This window comes from Lissotriton vulgaris, chromosome 3_1 (assembly GCF_964263255.1).
Source record: "Lissotriton vulgaris chromosome 3_1, aLisVul1.2, whole genome shotgun sequence".
In the NCBI taxonomy this organism is placed as follows: Eukaryota; Metazoa; Chordata; class Amphibia; order Caudata; family Salamandridae; genus Lissotriton; species Lissotriton vulgaris.
This window is the reverse complement of record NC_141689.1, coordinates 427,230,732-427,249,623: the sequence shown is the minus strand read 5'-3', so window position 1 is coordinate 427,249,623 and position 18,892 is coordinate 427,230,732. Positions and strand designations below refer to the sequence as shown.

Below are 18,892 nucleotides of genomic sequence, written 5' to 3'. Positions count from 1 at the left end.
CAGTTGTTACTGCTTTTCGACGTCAATTGCGAGAGCTATTGTCCTCTTAAGACACACACTACACACCTACATCTACAGAAAGGATCTTTTGGACAGCTCCTTTCAGCCATTGGCCACTTTAGTTCTGCTGACTTTAGGCTCTGGATCTTAAGGATGTCAGTCAATGGCATTTGGTAACAGCAAGTTGATATCAGCCATGGGCATTTTGTGGATGTAAACACTCTAAAAGTAGTGCCTCCTCATCATTGTGCCATCAGCTTCTGCGCACCAGGTCTTGAATGCTGCATGGCTGCTTGCCGTCACTCTTGTGTTGCTCCACACGGCCTGTCGTTTAATGCATTCCCGGTGGGTTCTATCCTACCGCTTTCACTGCACTGTGGGGTAAACCTTTTCAATTAAGCAGGTTCTATCATGCTGCTCTTCATGCTCCCTCCTGAGTGGTCCTTTTCATGAATTCCAGTCGTTCTGAACCTTGCAGCTGCACTCATTCTTCCCGCCAGGCCGCTTCTTTTCCTGTATGCCCTGCAGGTTCCACAGTGCAGCTTTCGCTGCTAGCCATGCTCCTTTTGGGCATAGTGCACTTCCCACTCCTCTCATGATTGTGAGCCCTTTGCATGCCTTGAAATCAGAAGAACATTGACATTTTCATTGAACATTGCCGTTACCACATGCAAGGGCCCACACACCTCATGCCTCATTTGGACCGATTTCTGATAACTACCTCCATGATCCTGGGGACAAAGTTGCCCAAACCTATACCGACGATAAATGGTCTGAGTACCTCCAAGTTGCCAGTTGCCTGGACTCCTTACTAAACAAGAGAATAGTTCCTCCTCCATACCCGCTACAGAAGATAGTGCCTCCTTCGCAATGGCCATGCCGAGGCCGTTTACGTACAGTGCCCGCAATGGAGGTAAAGACCAGTGTCTCACTGAGGTGCTTCAGCCTGGGCAAACCAATATGGAGCCTTTACTTCTACTATTCAAACAGACCTTTTTAGGTGTGAACAGTTAAATTGCATTATAACATTGCCCTGCCATGGGGGATCCTGACTTTTTAACTTTATCATTTCGGAAAGCCTCGAAGTGCAGGCCTCAATGAGTAAGGTCACTTAAAATACATTCAATATCACACCACAAAACTGGTAACTAAAGCTCCTAGAAACATTTGGGAAGCACGTGTTTTACTTGGCCCTACGTTTGATACTCGAAAATACAGAGAGGGTGAACGCCACAACAGGACCTTAGTGTGGCTTCTAAGAGGGATTGTAAACCTTCTCTAGCACACGCCTTGACAACTGACCCTGAGAACAATATAACCGGTAGCACTAAAGTACTCCAAGCCTTCCAACCATGCTGTACAGATGTATACACCTCTACAGCCCCCATAAGCCAGGTGCCAGAACTAGCTCTGTGGACGGAATAGTGTTAGTCTGGTTAGATGGTGGAATGGGCGCATTTTTGCAAGAACCCATCAGTGTACAGGAGTCATGACGCAATTGAAGGCATGTAGGGGGAACCCTCACTTCTCAATTCTGTAAGGAGTGCAAGGCGATTTTGACACAAAGACTGAGGGGCTTGAATGAAGAAGTGCTCAGTCTTGGAAGCCGACCCCCGAGCATATGAGAGACAGTGATGACTAAAAACCTGGGATGTGCACCCAGGACTACCTTATGAACCTGGACAAGATGATCCTGGCCGTGTGCCTGGTAATAGACTGAACCCCTTAATGAGTAACCTGGTGCTAGCGGAACAGTCTGGGTTGATACCAGGCAGGGCAACATCTAACTTAGGAATGTGTTTTTGCGCTGCTTTACGAGATGCATCCAAAATAAATGCCATATCGGTGTTACTCGTTGCGACGCTCGCTTTTCACTCTCTGGAATGGTGATCTTTGCCCGCAGTATTGTGCAGGACGGTAATAAGTCATAATATCGTGAACTATGTTATATTACTATACACAAACCCCCCCTAGGGCGGGGCGCATACCTGCCAATGGATGTACCACAAAACCCTCTTGATTCAAAGGGGAACCCATCATGGCTGCCTTCTCTTGCCCCTCACCTCTGCCTCAGTGATGGAGCCACTGGCAGCCTGGTTAGGAAGGCATCATTCTCACTGAGGTAGAGCGTTCCCTCGTAGACGTGCCCCGCTGTCCATGTACTCAGATGATGTGATGCTCTTTCTAAAAGAACCTGGGGCACACCTTAAAGAAGTTCTCCGCAAGTAACTCAATATGGTGGAATGTCTGGAGTACGCATAAACTGGGGGTAAACGGAAATTATACCACTTCCAGCTGCTGCTAAACAACCAGTAACACAATATCCACTCAGATGATTTGATGATTTGAGGGACTGGTCATCTATCTGGTGTACTTGTCTCAAGACACAGATATGCGCTAATACAGGCTAACTACCTGCTCGCCAAGGCGAATCTCCGAGCACCTGCATAGATTCAACGTCCCTAGCGGGAAAAGTAGCACTAAAAAATGATCGTATGACCCAAAATGTTTTATTTAACATCTCGCTGTGCCTCAGTAAAAATACGCTCGCATCTGAATGGACTGCTATTTTGCGGCACACATCTGAGGCTGAGATGGACAGAACTCTTCATGCCTTACAATAGAGAGAGCCTTGCTGTGCCTGATCTAGAACGCTGCTATCATGTGGCACAACCCCAATGTGCAGCCGATTATATTCAAATCTATCGAATTGCATAGTTAATTAAAACCAGTCCATACAGCTTTAAATAAAAATAAAAAATTCATACCGTGGCTAATGATAACAAGAGCATAAAACATGTAGCCTATTAGTTCACACGTGCACATTAAAAAAAGATCAAGTCGCTATAGAATCACTAATCATCATACTTGCATTATATAAGCCACTAGCCCTGCCAGCTGATCCACCGCTTGCGATGCAGCGGCTGGTGTCAGATGACAATCGCTGGTGAGGCTGAATGACACGGTCTCTACTCGCTGTCCCTCAACACCACCAGGAACCCGATCCTACACTCACTCTTTTCAAAAAGAGGCACGGGAGCAGTGGTAATAACACAAAATGGGCACCTTTCAAGTGATGGTAAATTCCTATCTTTAGAACAGTTTACGATAATGGACACTGTTAGAACTGGGATTTCTGGTTGGCTGAGGCTTACGCCAAAGCCAGGCAGAAACCACCATTCTAGTCCAGGGCAAGGGAGTCACACGCCAAGATAACTCCTGCTCACCCCCTTGGTAGCTTGGCAAAAGCAGACAGGCTTATCCCGGAGGAAATGTATAAAGCATTTGCGCACGCACACAACAGCAACAACATCCTAGGCACACCACAAAAGGAACTCCACACAGGGTTATATAAAAATAACTTTTGTATTGTCAAAACACATCAGATAGTAATCACACAATATACATTGTGCCAACTGGCACGGGCAATATTCACACGGGATTATTTACACCAGGACAGGGCCACGTGGGCTACTGTCAGAATCAGGACTTAGTAGAACTAGTACTTAGAATAACTGTCACACCAAATAACAATTATAGATCACAACCAGCAACCACTGGTAACAGGTAGGTACACACTACGCAATACTAATAACCATAGGCATAGATCACGCATGGACACATAACCTCTCTAGTATAAACTATACTAGGTAAATCAACCTCCCAAACATGAGAACACAGTTAGAGGTATCACAGGCATAATGGCATTGCACATTACCCATAAATCACATTCAGGCCTAACAAGTAAAAATACAGTAGGCAATTTCCTCAGTAGTCTAAACACATTAGACTCTTCCCCTAAGAAAAACTCACATTTAGGGGCGTAACTCATAGTGAAGTAAACTCTCACTAACACCAACCTCCATAGGTAAAACCATCTTATCAACACAGGGTGCGTAAAACATACTAGATGCATTACATTTCCTAGCACCACATTTAAAGCACATATCACCTTTAGCACATAAAACACATTAGGCAATTATCATCACAAGCATAGTAAGTAATCACATTGTGCGAAAATCACATTAGGGCCTTGCGCCCTATCCACCTGCCAGCCCCCCTGGCCAACTGGCAATCCAATAAGGGGACTCAAAAGCTGTGTCCAGAATGGCAGGGCACGCTGCCAAAGCAGCGCCAGTCAGGGGTGCGCCACCTGCGCAAACCTAAACGTTGCAGCTGCCCACTAATTGCTGGGCAGCTGAGAACAATCACAAGGGCCTAAACGCTGCAGCTGGCAGTAAGTGCTGCGCAGCTGTAAAAGGCCTGGCACCTCTGTGCCACTTCTGTCCCTCTCTGGGACTTTCTTACCAAGATTGCGCCTAAACGGTGCAGCTGCCCACTTCTTGCTGGGCAGCTGTGACTTCAAACTGCGGCCAGGGCTCTCACTAGCCCCTAGGAACAAAACTGCGCCCAAACGTTGGAGCCACATAGGCTCTGACACAAAACATGCACCCAACGTTGGAGCCTTCAGGCTCTGATCATCATCAGCGAAGCGGTGGAGCCCTCTAGGCTCTGAACAGCTGTGCCCCTTGGAGCACTCTGGCTCCTAACATAACCATGCCGCCAAACACTGGTGCTTTAGCAGAACTGGGCCCCCAAAACTGGAGCTCTCTGGCTCTGAAAACAATAACGGGCCAGCGTTGGAGCCACCAAGGCTCGGGAGACAGTGAGGCCAATACAATTAAAAAGGAACCCTGTCCCCTCTTGTTAGAGCGTGCTGGCTCTTAAATCACTAATAAAATGTTGGGGCGGCCCACTACCATCCGGGGCCACCCTAAATGTACCAACTATGCCCCCTAAACGGGGGACAGGACACGGGCCATACGGCCGAACAAGGACGGCAGCCCCCAAAGAATTGCGCCCAACTAGGGCGGCAGGGCCGCCCTCACGGGAGCAGTGGTAATAACACAAAATGGTCCCCTTTCAAGTGATGGTAAATTCCTATCTTTAGAACAGTTTACGGTAATGAACACTGTTAGAACTGGGATTTCTGGTTGGCTGAGGCTTACGCCAAAGCCAGGCAGAAACCACCATTCTACTCCAGGGCAAGCGAGTCACACGCCAAGATAACTCCTGCTCACCCCCTTGGTAGCTTGGCATAAGCAGACAGGCTTATCCCGGAGGAAATGTATAAAGCATTTGTGCACGCACACAACAGCAACAACATCCTAGGCACACCACAAAAGGAACTCCACACAGGGTTATATAAAAATAACTTTTGTATTGTCAAAACACATCAGATAGTAATCACACAATATACATTGTGCCAACTGGCAAGGGCAATATTCACACCGGATTATTTACACCAGGACAGGGCCACGTGGACCACTGTCAGAATCAGCACTTAGAATAACTGTCACACCAAATAACAATTATAGATCACAACCAGTAACCACTGGTAACAGGTTGGTACACACTACACAATACTAATAACCATAGGCATAGATCATGCATGGACACGTAACCTCTCTAGTATAAACTATACTAGGCAAAACAACCTCCTAAACATGAAAACACAGTTAGAGGTATCACAGGCATAATGGCATTGCACATTACCCATAAATCACATTTAGGCCTAACCAGTAAAAATACAGTAGGCAATTTCCTCAGTAGTCTAAACACATTAGACCCTTCCCCTAAGAATAACTCACATTTAGGGGCGTAACTCATAGTGAAGTAAACTCTCACTAACACCAACCTCCATAGGTAAAACTTTCTTATCAACACAGGGTGCGTAAAACATACTAGATGCATTACATTTCCTAGCACCACATTTAAAGCACATATCACCTTTAGCACATAAAACACATTAGGCAATTATCATCACAAGCATAGTAAGTAATCACATTGTGCAGAAATCACATTAGGGCCTTGTGCCCTATCCACCTACCAGCCCCCCTGGCCAACTGGCAATCCAATAAGGGGACTCAAAAGCACTGTGTCCAGAATGTCAGGGCACGCTGCCAACGCAGCGCCAGTCAGGGATGCGCCACCTGCGCAAACCTAAACGTTGCAGCGGCCCACTAATTGCTGGGCAGCTGAGAACATTCACAAGGGCCTAAACGCGGCAGCGGGCACTAAGTGCTGCGCAGCTGTAAAAGGCCTGGCACCTCTGTGCCACTTCTGTCCCTCTCAGGGACTTTCTTACCAAGATTGCGCCTAAACGGTGCAGCTGCCCACTACTTGCTGGGCAGCTGTGACTTCAAACTGCGGCCAGGGCTCTCACTAACCCCTAGGAACAAAACTGCACCCAAACGTTGGAGCCACACAGGCTCTGACACAAAACATGCACCCAACGTTGGAGCCTTCAGGCTCTGATCATCATCAGCGAAGAGGTGGAGCCCTCTAGGCTCTGAACAGCTGTGCCCCTTGGAGCACTCTGGCTCCTAACATAACCATGCCGCCAAACACTGGTGCTTTAGCAGAACTGGGCCCCCAAAACTGGAGCTCTCTGGCTCTGAAAACAATAACGGGCCAGCGTTGGAGCCACCAAGGCTCGGGAGACAGTGAGGCCAATACAATTAAAAAGGAACCCTGTCCACTCTTGTTAGAGTGTGCTGGCTCTTAAATCACTAATAAACCGTTGGGGCGGCTCACTACCACCCGGGGCGGCCCTAAATGCACCAACTATGCCCCCTAAACGGGGGACAGGACACGGGCCATACGGCCGAACAAGGACGGCAGCCCCCAAAGCACTCAGTGCTTACAGCGCGGTTGCGGCCAACTAGGGTGGCAGGGCTGCCCTCAATACTCAATCCCCCCAGGCAAGGACACACCACGGCTCGGGACTTCTTTTCCAAGCGTTTACCTGGGGCTTGGCTTTTCTGTGAGGGCTGACAGTCACGCGGCACCTCCCTAACTCCGTACGTCGCTTCCTTGATGGCGGCTCCTTCACGGATAGGGCACAAGCGCTGGGCCAATCTGTGCGCGGCTCACGAGACGAGCCCCCTATGACGCCGCACTTCTTCTCTGTGCTGGGCCAATCCGTGCGCGGCTCCTCCGTGCAGTCTACAGCGATGCACCAATCACAGCGCGGCCTCTCCAGTCGAGCACCCCAGAGCAAGCCAATCACAGTGCTGCCGCTCCGATGATGCTCGCGGGCCCGGGTCGAGCTCGGTGATTCTATACGGTGGGCGCAATGAGGGGTAGGCTCCCTCGTCCTCAGAAATACACAGCGGGGTGGCACCAGCTCAATTAAGGCACCAAAAAATACGGGCAAAATGCAGGGTAGGCTGCTGCTCATCCATAAAAGCAGATTGCCATAGAAAGAAAATCGCCATAAATCCTGGGCTCAGCTTCGTGCTGTCGAGTAGCCACGCTCCTCTCTTGGCCACACGGAATAGCGCCACCTGCAGTGCTAGAGGAAAGAGCAATGCCTAAAGTCCCCACAAGGTCCTTTAAATCAGGGCAGAGTCACGAGCCTTCTTCCTAAAAAGCGCTCCCAGGGCGCTTAGGTTTCAACAAGCCTGGGCAAAGGCAAGAAAAAGGTCCCCGAAGTCTGCAAGCAGGGGAACAAAGGCTCCCAGGGAGAGTCCATCAGTCATCCAGGGGCTGGGTGGGGCCCAGGGAGGCAAGCCTTCCCCTGGGCCCCAGCAGCAGCACGCCCCTGGCAGATTCAAGTTAGGAAAAACAAGAACAACTTCATGGGGTCACAGCCCTCTTTTTATACAGCAAAATCCTTTGTTGTAAAAGGTGCAGGCAATGTGAGAACCAGCTACAACTGGTATGGGGAACTCCCTTTCACTGGGAAGGCTAGGGACATCAGACGCACCACAAGGGGTGGAGCCATCATTGTGGAGGGAAGGACCAGCCCTATTCAGGTCGCAGGTGTACCCCTCCCTCACATCAGCATGCTAATCTCTCCATTCACCACCGGGGCAGACCCATCCTGACTCCTGGAGCCAGGCTCACCAGCCAGCTCCAGCCAATCACACGCCAGACACAAATTACACTAACATGCCAACTTCTAGAAGTGGCACTTCCACACTAGACACTATCATACCGCATACCTCATTGCGCAGCATTCAATCTCACGAGTTTGCACATACCAAACTCGACCCTGCACTCCCCACACATCAGGAACTACCATGGTCACACATATTCCCCATGCATTCCTATGGGAGGGCAGGTCACTCTCACCACACACACAGAGAGCGCACACACTTTACACTGGACCACAGTGAAAAAGTGCGCAGCGACCTAAAATAACCAACACCAGGTTACAGAAACAGGCTAGGCAAAAGCAAAAAGTTTCGAGTGAACCTGGCTAAAAGGGCCGGGTCCAAAAGACACATTTCAGCTCTTGACACGCTTGCATTTTAGAGTCAGACTGCAGCTTCAGATCTGTAGCCCACTTTGCTCAAGAAGCCACTGGTGCACCCTCCCTAGCACAGCTTATCCCTGTGCCAGCCACTCGAGGGCGGATATCTGACCCCTACAAGATGTACGCTGGTGGCATTATTCTCCAAAAAGCCACTGGAGTACCTCACTAGCACAGCTTATCCCTGTGCCAGCCACTCGAGGGCTGATATCTGACCCCTATAAGATATACACTGGTGGCATTCTTCCCCAAGAAGCCACTGGAGTACCCTCCCTAGCACAGCTTATACCTGTGCCAGCCACTCGAGGGCTGACATCTGACCCTATAAGATGTATGCTTGTGGCCTTCTTCCCCAAGAAGCCACTAGAGTACCCTACCTAGCGCATTTATCCGTGTGCCAGCCACTCGATGGTTTATATCTGACCCCTATAAGATGTACACTGGTGGCATTCTTCCCCAAGAAGCCACCGGCGTACCTTCCCTAGCACATATAACCCTGTGCCAGCCAAATAAGGGCTGATAACTGACCCTACAAGATGTACACTGGTGGCATTCTTCCCAAAGAAGCCACTGGAATACCCTCCCTAGTGCATCTTATCTCTGTGACAGCCACTCGAGGGCTCATATTTCACCCATATAAGATGTACGCTGGTGGCATTCTTCCACAAGAAGCCACTGGCGTACCCTTCCTAGCGCATCTTATCCCTATGCCAGCCACTCGAGGGCTGATGTCTCACCTCTATAAGATGTACACTGGTGGCATTCCTCCCCAAGAATCCACTGAAGTACCCTCCCTAGCAAAGCTTATCCCTGTGCCAGCCACTCAAGGGCTGATATCTGACCCTAAAAGATGTACGCTTGTGGCTTTTTTCCCCAAGAAGCCACTGGTGTAACCCTCCCTAGTGCATCTTATCGGTGTGCTAACCACTCGAGGGTTGATATCTGACCCCTATAAGATATATACTCGTGGCATTCTTCCCCAAGAAGCCACTGGCGTACCCTCCCTGCACATCGTATCCCTGTGAGAGCCAATGGAGGGCTGATATCTGACCCTACAAGATGTACGCTGGTGGCATTCTTCCCAAAGGAGCCACTGGAGAACCCTCCCTAGTGCATCTTATCCCTGTGACAGCCACTCAAGGGCTGACATCTGACCCCTATAAGATGTACACTGGTGGCATTTTTCGCACACCTAGTTTGACCGACATTAAGTGGGAACAAGACCTTTGGAAGGGCCTGGGAAACGGAGCATGGACCTTCTGTTGAACACAAGCCAAACTGATTTTTATAAACTATATGCTGAAGGTTTTCCATTTTAGGTTCATAAATAGAATATATTGGACTCCAAAGCTCCTCCACTCCATGGACCCTAACAAAACAGTCTAATGCGCTCAATGCCTACCTGGCATGGCTGTGTTTTTTACATCTAGAGTTGGATGCCAGACAATACTGTCCTTTTGGAAGGAGGTAGCATGGGGCATTGGCCAAATACCCTGCATACACACTGACTCCTCCCTACGACTAATGCTCCTGAGATGTTTTAAACCTGTCCCCATACGCACAACAAGGTTAACAGAGGTACTGTTACTGCTGGCTCAAGGAAGAAGGGTCCAACCGCTTCTACGGAAGACTGGCTGAGGGATGCTTCCTACTGGGGCAACAATGGCTGAAACATTCAGAGCTGCAATCTGCTCAGGCCATTTAGGGACCTCTCAGACAATATTTAGACACTCTGGTTTAATTAGACTTTCCACAGCAGATTGATTGTTTGCGTGGTACCAACAGACTATACTTACGTCTGCGCCCAGCGCCAGACCCCCTGGTTCCCGCAATTCCCAGCCCACTCGCATCACTTACGATGCCACCACCCTCCTAGCCCTTAACCCCGGCCGTTCCCCCAACTGCGTCCAAGCCGCTCCTGGACACACCCATGGACCCTTCTCTTGCAACTCCTGCAAGTTCGACGGCACCAAAACCAACTCCTCATCCACCAACACCAAACAGAGACCTGACACCAACCACCTAAAATCCGCCTGTCACACAACATGCAGTTGGCCCCTCACTTAGACAAAATGTTGTTAGCCCACAAGAGGGTAACTGGGGCCCTTCTGAAGGAACAACGCTCTTGTGCCATAAGACCCATAGCTCCTGTCATTGACATATACGTAGCAAAGGGAGCTAGCTCTGCTCTGTATGGGGCAGAATTATGGGGTTCATGCAAAATCAACGAACTGGCAAGCTCTGAAAGGAAGTTCTGCAGGGCAATCATGTCACTCCCACAAGCCACTCCCACAACTCCACTAATGCTTGACCTAGGTTGTCGACCTATTGAAGACCTAGCAAGGTTCAGACCTCTACTTCTATGGGCCCGGTTGTGGCGAGTCCCGGAGCTCGCGAGCTATGCGAAAGGACTTTCTGAAATAATGTCTTTGCCAGGATGGCATAAAATTAAATGGCTAAAAGACATGAAATCCCTTTTGTGCGACCTGGGCATAAGCGAAGCCTGGACTAACAAATCATCTCCGCCGAAGGCAGTACTTAAGAACTTGTATTGGAGTTGGATTCTGAATAAAAGGAGCAATGATCACACATTGGGCAGATTGGCAGAGGACTTTTTGAGTTTTAAGGACTTACCAATTCGGGAACTCTATTTAGACATTATTGAGAAACCATTTGATAGGTCCTTATACTTTAAATTTAGAACTGGAACATTACCTCTGCATTCTTTTACATGTCGGTGGAATCAGCCAACTCTGACCACAGATCTCTGCCCTGCGTGCCCACACAAACAGGAGTCAGTGGCACACTTTATGTTTGAGTGTCAAGAGTATACCAAACCAAGAAGAAAATGGCTTAAGAATTTGTGTCGTATGTTGGGGACTAGGTACCATGTTGAGGCACTCCGTATTTTAATGTCAGACTCACGTTCACTCTATGTTTGTACTCTTTCAAAATTCCTATCGTGGGCCTGGCGCATTAGGAGCAAAAGGCTAAAAGAAAAAGTTTAATCTTCTTTTTAACCTAAACTTTTATGAAATGCTTCTTTTAATGGAAAAGCAAGGTTTTTAAATCCTAATGTAATTAACTTGTACTTTTTTTCCAATGAACTTGTGTATTTTTTATTATAAAGCTTTTATGATAATTTTTATCGAAATAAAGCCTTTTTGACTTGACTTGACTTGTATACAATGCAGTGTAGTGTCTTGGCGCTAGAGTCCATTGGCGCCTCTCCCTTCTCTGGCCCTCCCTGGCTCAGTATATTCTCTCTCCTTTGGGCACAATGTAGTAAGAATTGGTTCAGGTACAATTTCATCTCCAGCACATCTAAGATAGCACATAGTTTGTTAATCTGTTGGTCACACATTCCATTTACGAGTCTGTAGATCAGGCCGATTCTCAGTGGTCACCCTGCTTCCTGTTGGCTTGGCTGCTCCCCTGCTGCGTCTGGGCTGAGTGCAAACCGGTCTTCCTTTTTGGGGATTCTCCACAGTCGCGTATGTGGCTACTCTGCTTATCAAAGGTGTCTCAGGGGGGTGCTGGGTCCCAGCAGGTGTGGGTGGTGCAACCCCATCTGGGCTTTGTATGTCCACATAGTTATGGCCACTTGTAGGCGAGGTTCTTCGCAGCAGGTGAGATGCCAGGTGGACCTTACTGACCGGGTGGTTGGGACGTCAGAGCTCAGTCTGGCCACAGCCGATTACTCGTTGTGCAGTGCCTCGGGAAATTATTTAGTTTGCAGTGGCTCAGGTCATTCTACAGACAATTCTTGAACTGTGGCTCAGATCACCCCTCAGTCGATAACTTCAGGCCCTGCAGTTCAGGTTAAGCATTGTCTTCACAGTTCCTGCCAGGAATTGCAGGAGAGTCTTGAGCCTGCCGATTACAGGGCGCACAGATCAATCTCCATAATCCTCTGCTGCTGCTGTAGAACTAGCATGCCAAGCTCACGCTTCAGCCGGCTGACTGGATTGCTTTAGGATAGGTGATTAGCTATTGTAGCAAGGGATAGACACAAGTGATGTTCCCTCATCTTTGGAAAGCTGGCTGTCAGGCAGATACCAACTCTGGTTGCTTGCGCAGTAGTCCCCTAAGTACCCTGTGGAGCACTCCCTTCCATGGTTAAAGAGAATTTAGAAATGGGACAGCGAGTGAGTCCTAGGTCTAGTGCGTCCTACTTTTATACAGTCAAAACATTTGAGAGATGTGGATCCACTGTCTGAACGTTTGGACTGGTGTAGGGTGTTTCGCCTTTCAAGTGCCCCTCACAGGTTACTCTCCTGACACAGCATTTGTGTTTTTGCACCTGCCTCTCATCGTCCACACTGGAAAGTGAGCCGTCGAAAGATAAAAGGCTGGCCTCTCCTAACGAACCTTTCTCCCTACAAAATGCAGTGACTGCAATCCTGCTCAAGCCCCACCCCACCATCTATCAAAAGGTAGCACTCAGCAGCTTCTCTTAGCCAAAGGCCTACTCTGATTTCTACGGGAGCATTGTCTCCTCTCTCCCCACTTCACTGTCTCGGTCTCCTTCCTCCAACATGTGTAATGTCAGCAATACCTGTCTGGGAAAACAACCTCACCTCGATCTTCTGCAAAATGTCAATCCAGGGACAGCGATAATGCATCCCACATTCTCATTCAAGTATTAATGTACCACACACTCGCCCACCATACATTGGAACACATTTGTACACCATGCCTGGGGCATTCATGTCTCAACACCAAGTATCTTATTTACTACTTGACTTTCAGAGCAGTAAAGGGATGTTCTGTAAGCTAGAAACTCATAACACGGTAACACTTAACATAACGCTCAGTAACTCATTATCCAATCAGTGTTTTGGCTTTAAATATGAAAAGTGTAACATATGCACAACTAGTTATTGCTCACAAGACTCCTAAATATGTACAAGATAGCAGATGGAAATATTGTTCTGTTGCCGCTCTGAAAGGGATTTGCAGAAATATTTGCATCATGTACCATAATGAAATCTCCCACGTGAGCTACCTGTTTCAATTTCTATGCCAGCAGGCCCGCCCCTAAAAACAGTAACACTCCTAAATACGCCCATTACAAACACATAAAAGGCTCTTCACTTGTAAAAAGGTATGTCTGCTAGTTTTGTGAGATGGTCTCATAATAAAAATATCAAGCCTAAACAGCCTTTGTCAGTAAATGTTCCATTTCAAACCATTAGCCAACTTTATTAAAAGAAACTAAACCTTTCTTTTTCACTATACTTAAGCCTAGCCAAATGACTTTCCCTTTGACACTTTTATTAAGATATAAAAAAGAAAGATGTAGCTTTTTGGTTTTACCTGGTTGGGTAGCAACGCCGGTTGCCTCTTCAACACTTAGAGATGCACACTCCCATGGTTTTCACACAAGGTAAGCATCAGTGAGTAGTGGGAAACTGCTGACTTCTGCCCGAGCACTTGCTGTAAGGAAAATGGGTTATTAGTTGTGTGGCCTGCACAAGTAATGGGTCTGCACTTGTCCACCACTGGAAACCAAACACCCTCTTGCATTGCTTGACTCTCATAGGGTAGCATTGCAGAGCAGTCCAAGGCCTACTCAAGGGAGGCAGTGTGACTAGTAATCTCCATTCACAGATGCACAATAATAACACTCAATAAATGATTGTGCAGTCTGTGCTTTTTCTTTTGAAAAAGGAAAAAAGTACATTTATTACACACACACACAACTCAATAATATGCAGCTATTTACAGATATACATAAGCTGATGGGCAGGTATAATCATTCTTACCCCTCCCAAAGGGAGGTCTAGATCAACACATCACATATCAGAAGATTCACTTGTATTAGAAATGCAAAAATGTAATATCACTTTGAATGAGGGCACACCTAGTATTGGCAATAAAACATGTTTACTTGGCATGTGAGTGCTTGTCATCATCATTACTTCATTCAAGCATTCACAAGAGAATATGCATATGCACGTGTAAGTCATTTGTGCAATCAACGTTTCTTTTAGCATGAAATACACACTTTTAAAATAGCCCCTGAAGGCAAAAGAATTATTATTACAACATTTATGCAATTCTAGTTTTCACCCCAGGGTGTTTGCAGCCAACAGAATACTGAACTTTACACACAGTCCCCAAAGGGCATTACTTTGGTAAATGCGCATGTGTAATTACCGTGTTTCCCCCCTCAAGGGTGTATCATGACATGAAAAGCTCACATTAACGATTTTCAGACGACATCTGGTTGCAGCCATAATCCATCATTCCGAGCTGTTGAACAAACGTTCCAGCAGTGGAAAACTTCAAAACAAGGTAAAACCCCTGAAGGGTTATCTTTTTCCTGTACCATAAACTTAAGGTGGGGTATGGGTGAATTTCTTTTGGTTGGAGCATGTGTTGCTCCTGCATCTCCCCCTACACATGAGCACTATTCTGGTGGTGACCCACTCTCCTGGGGTCACCACAAGCCGCAAACGAGGGGTTTCTTTGTGAAGTTGCGGCAAAATTGAGAAGCTCCTCAGGTCATCATGGGGCGCTCATCGCGAGCAGGGTGAATTTTGTAACCATGGCTGTGACGCTGGTTTCTTTGCAGTCTTCTTTTTTTCCAATTCACGCCGCTTCGCACCGAAGCTTCTCTTTCTTTGGTGTACCAGGTCCCACCCAGGCACCCCGCAGCCTTTCGCCATGTTGGAGAGCAGCTCGGGGAGCCCATTCCCAGCTGCTCTCGCCGGCTTCCCACATGGCCAGCACACTTGTGTGCTGCTGCAGGAGCCGGTATATCTCTTGAGGTCTGCCAGCTCCTGTGAGCAAACGCGCGTGTTGCAGCAGACTTCCAGGACGCCAGGGGCGTGAGGGCTCTCTCCACAACTCTATCTTCTTCGTCGGACCCTTGAACGGTGTCCTGAGCCCACTAGCATATTTGTGTGAAGTGCGACGGTGCTCCCCGGCTTTACTTATTTTGCTGGGGATGGGGTCCAGGGCCTGCTAGCACCTTCACCTTCCCAGCTTCACTTCATTCGCCAGGCATGGGGTCCTGGGCCCACTAGCATCTTCGCTGGTAGCGCAAAAGTGTACTCCAGCTTTACTTATTTCAATGGGGATAGGGTCCTGGGGGCCTGCCTGACATCGCCATGGGGTGCGACAGGTCTCCCCCTCCACTTTTCTTCTCAGGGCCCAGGGAGTTGTCTCTCATTTGCAATGTTTTGATTGTTTATGTCCTGTAGGCTTCCCTTCTTTTCTCGTGCTAGCTCCTCCCTGTGGCATGGGCCGTGTACATGTGTTCCTTCTTGTCTTTGTTCTTCCTCATCATTTTGCAATGCGCTATTATTATTTTTTTTAAGCATTTTGGTATTATTCATGGACATGCAGTGTTCTTTCCTACTTTTAACACAGGAATACAGTCACTTAAAACTGTCTCTATTGACTATAGTTCTTTATACACACAACTTTTTGTCTACGCTACTCCATGTCACTCTATACCATGCCACTCCATACCACACCACTCAACGCCACTCCACCCCACTTCACCCCACTTCACTCTATGCTGCTCCAAGCCACTTCACTCGGCATCCCTCTACTTCACACTACGCCACTCCACTCTACGCCTCTCCAAGCCTCTCCACTCAATGCCTCTCCCCTACGCCTCTCCACTCTTCTCCACGTCCCTCCACTCTACGTCCCTCCCCTATACGCCACTCCATGCCCCTCTACTGTACGCCACTCCACAGTATACCTTTCTACACTATGCCACTCTACTCCTCTCCATTCAATTGCACTCCACTTTAGGTCAGTACACTCCACTCTCCTCTACACCACACAGCTAACATTTAGCCATGCTAAGCAGCAGCCACGCTGCTGTACCACATGCCTAAAAGGCAGTTGTAACCCCAAGAGCTCTCACATAGGTGAGACCTATTGGCTTTGTCAATGATTGTTTCATTTTATTCTTTTAATGGGCCACACAACTTTCCGATGTTGGTGCCCCTGAAATCTTTTGCCAACATGAACTACGCTTTCTCCAACATATGGTGTTTTCCACTCTTGTTTTGGGCTCTCTTGTGCCTCAGTTCTCCTGAAAAACAGGATGGTGGTCAACACTTCCTGGTTTGGACAGTTTGGGATGTTGACAGTCAACTGCCAGCCAATCAGAAACTCGCTCGCGCACGTAAGGGTACGGGCACATACGCGTACAGTGAGCGCATATAGATATATAATTTGCTCAAATTCAATTTTCTCAACAACTACTGGAGGGATTTTCACCAAATATAGAAAAGGCACTACTGCATACCTGTCCCTAGCATTTTGCCTAGTTTGGTGTAATTCCGTTCAGACATTCGGGCTGTAGCCGTGTCTAAAGGTCCCATAGAAAATGCCATTTGAAAAATGGAAATTAACATGGGGAAAACATGTTTTGGGACCCCCCTTTTGTCTCGGCCCCCGCTTGACGAATTCCCCCGAAACTTTCAGGGAAGGAGCGGAGCGTAGATGAGCAAATTTAAGGAAAATTACACGCAGATTCCTCAATCGGCGCCAAAGGTATTCCCAATAGAATGTAGGGGATTTCCTATGGTAACTAGGTCCTAACTATATATACCTACTGGCGACCGCCAGTAGGTAATTTTATTTATATCTATATCTATATCTATATATATATATATATATATATATATATATATATATATATATCTCGCGCACCATGTTACTCCGTGAAGGGAACCCCAGTCCCTAGCAGGACTGCTTCAGTGGGTTTGAATCAGCACTTCATATTATCCGGCAGCGTTTGAAATCCTTCATACAAACATTGCATTATTGTAATGTTTAAAGCCAGTTCATTGAGCAAATTAAAAAACACTTCCACAGATTGCAAGCATACCGTGGCTGAAAGTTGAACATTGCATGGCTGAAAGTTGAACATTGCGTCTTTCTTTACAAGGAATCTGTGAGCCTTATATTCTGTCTAATGAAACGTGTTGGGACAGATATTTTTGCCGGCTACCAAATGATCATATTGTGTTTAATAACGCGCTTGGACTCCTCGGAATTTGGCTTCAAAGCTTTTCTTTGCCAGAGAAGTTTTGTGTAACTTTTGGATATAAAGGCAAGTAGTTCCATGCCTGCCTCAATGAAACCGCCCTGCTAGGGCTTGGGGCCCCCTTCACAGAGCAACCTGGTGCGTGATTTATTGGCACAGTGGGCTTGACTCGCTCACCTCTTCTCTGGGAAAGACTAGATGTTCCCACTAAGTAATACCAGGACAAGCATTTACAAAGCAACGGTCTTGCCTTTGCAAAAGTTTGAGCTATTGGCATTGTAAATGACAATCATTTTATTTATGTGTTGGTTTGAAAACAAATAAATAAATGGCATTGTCATTTACAATACCAATAGCTTAATCCCTCACAAATGCAAGACCTATTGCATTTGCAATGCAATAGGTCGCATATTTACGCGAGTTTGAGCTATTGGCATTGCAAATAACAAAGCGTTTTTTTTATGTTTAAAAAACCAAAACATAAATAAAATGTCTCTGACGCTGCTGTCTCACTCACACTGCTGTCCCTATTGTGTTTTCATGGCATAGTCCTAAATTACAACACATGCATGTAAAGGAATACTGTGTTTTCAAGTGCAAAACCTATTGTCTTTTAATTTGCAAATGACCTTGATGTTTTAAGTGTAGTAAATGAAAGGAAATGCAAGTAAAAGGAGTGCTGCGGCAAACAGGGGTGTGTATTTTAATGTGAATGTGGTGACACCCGGCTGCGGGTCACTGCCACTTAAGCTCTTCTGTACCCGAGGGCTTTTGACATGCTGCCATCTCCTTAACCAAGAGCCAATCTAGTGTATACAAAACATACCAAAGTGGGTTCATTCTTTACTCAGACACCGAAGTACCTCCAGACTGCTGAGTGTCTGCAGGCAAACAAATTAATTCTGACCAGCTACCGGTAACGCCCGGTTAGGGCTTGGACTGCAATGCTATTCTTTCTTTTCAGAGGTGTGAGGGCTGAAGAGGGGGATTCTATTGGCCATTCCACAAAGTTCCCTTTCGTGTGTCAAGCAAGACACACGTTGGAAGTGCAACACGTGTGCGTCATTGGGCGCGAGTTACATGACGTCAGTCGAGCCGGACGCCAGCATTGCCTAGTACCAGCATTGCCCAGCATCAGTCCGCACAAAAAGAAATTGAGGAGACTTGGAAATCCATCACTGTTATAAAAGTTATGTAATTTACTGGGAACCCGGGTTACGTCAATGCGCTGCGACTGAAGATTAAAGGTTATTCAATAGCACCTTCCACCGTTCATAATACACTGAACACATATGGACGACACCCAAATATAGAGCACGCACCCAGGGGCTATAAATGAGAAAAGGCAAACACAGGGGGAATAAGATACTTTTAATCAGCGCAACATGGTCGCTAGTGGCAGGCATTAGTAGCATTGATAAATTACTGCAGTACCACAGACTGCTACTAGAGGTCCCGATTTCTAAATTAATCTTTAGAAACTCACTTCAAAAGTTGCCGCTCCACGTACGATATTATCTGATGTACTAAATTGAGACGCCCCCTGGCCTCTT

The 18,892-nt window shown here is 47.2% G+C and overlaps 1 protein-coding gene across 1 annotated transcript in view; it reads left to right on the top strand.

The window, feature by feature from the left end:
• The first annotated feature begins 870 nt into the window (after window positions 1-870).
• The window catches only part of LOC147726592 (interleukin-6 receptor subunit beta-like), a 155,507-nt gene continuing 137,485 nt past the window's right edge, over window positions 871-18,892 (top strand). The window contains exon 1 of the mRNA XM_086963478.1: window positions 871-913. Coding sequence (XP_086819604.1) covers window positions 871-913 — 43 coding nt within the window. The remainder of the gene's footprint in view (window positions 914-18,892) is intronic.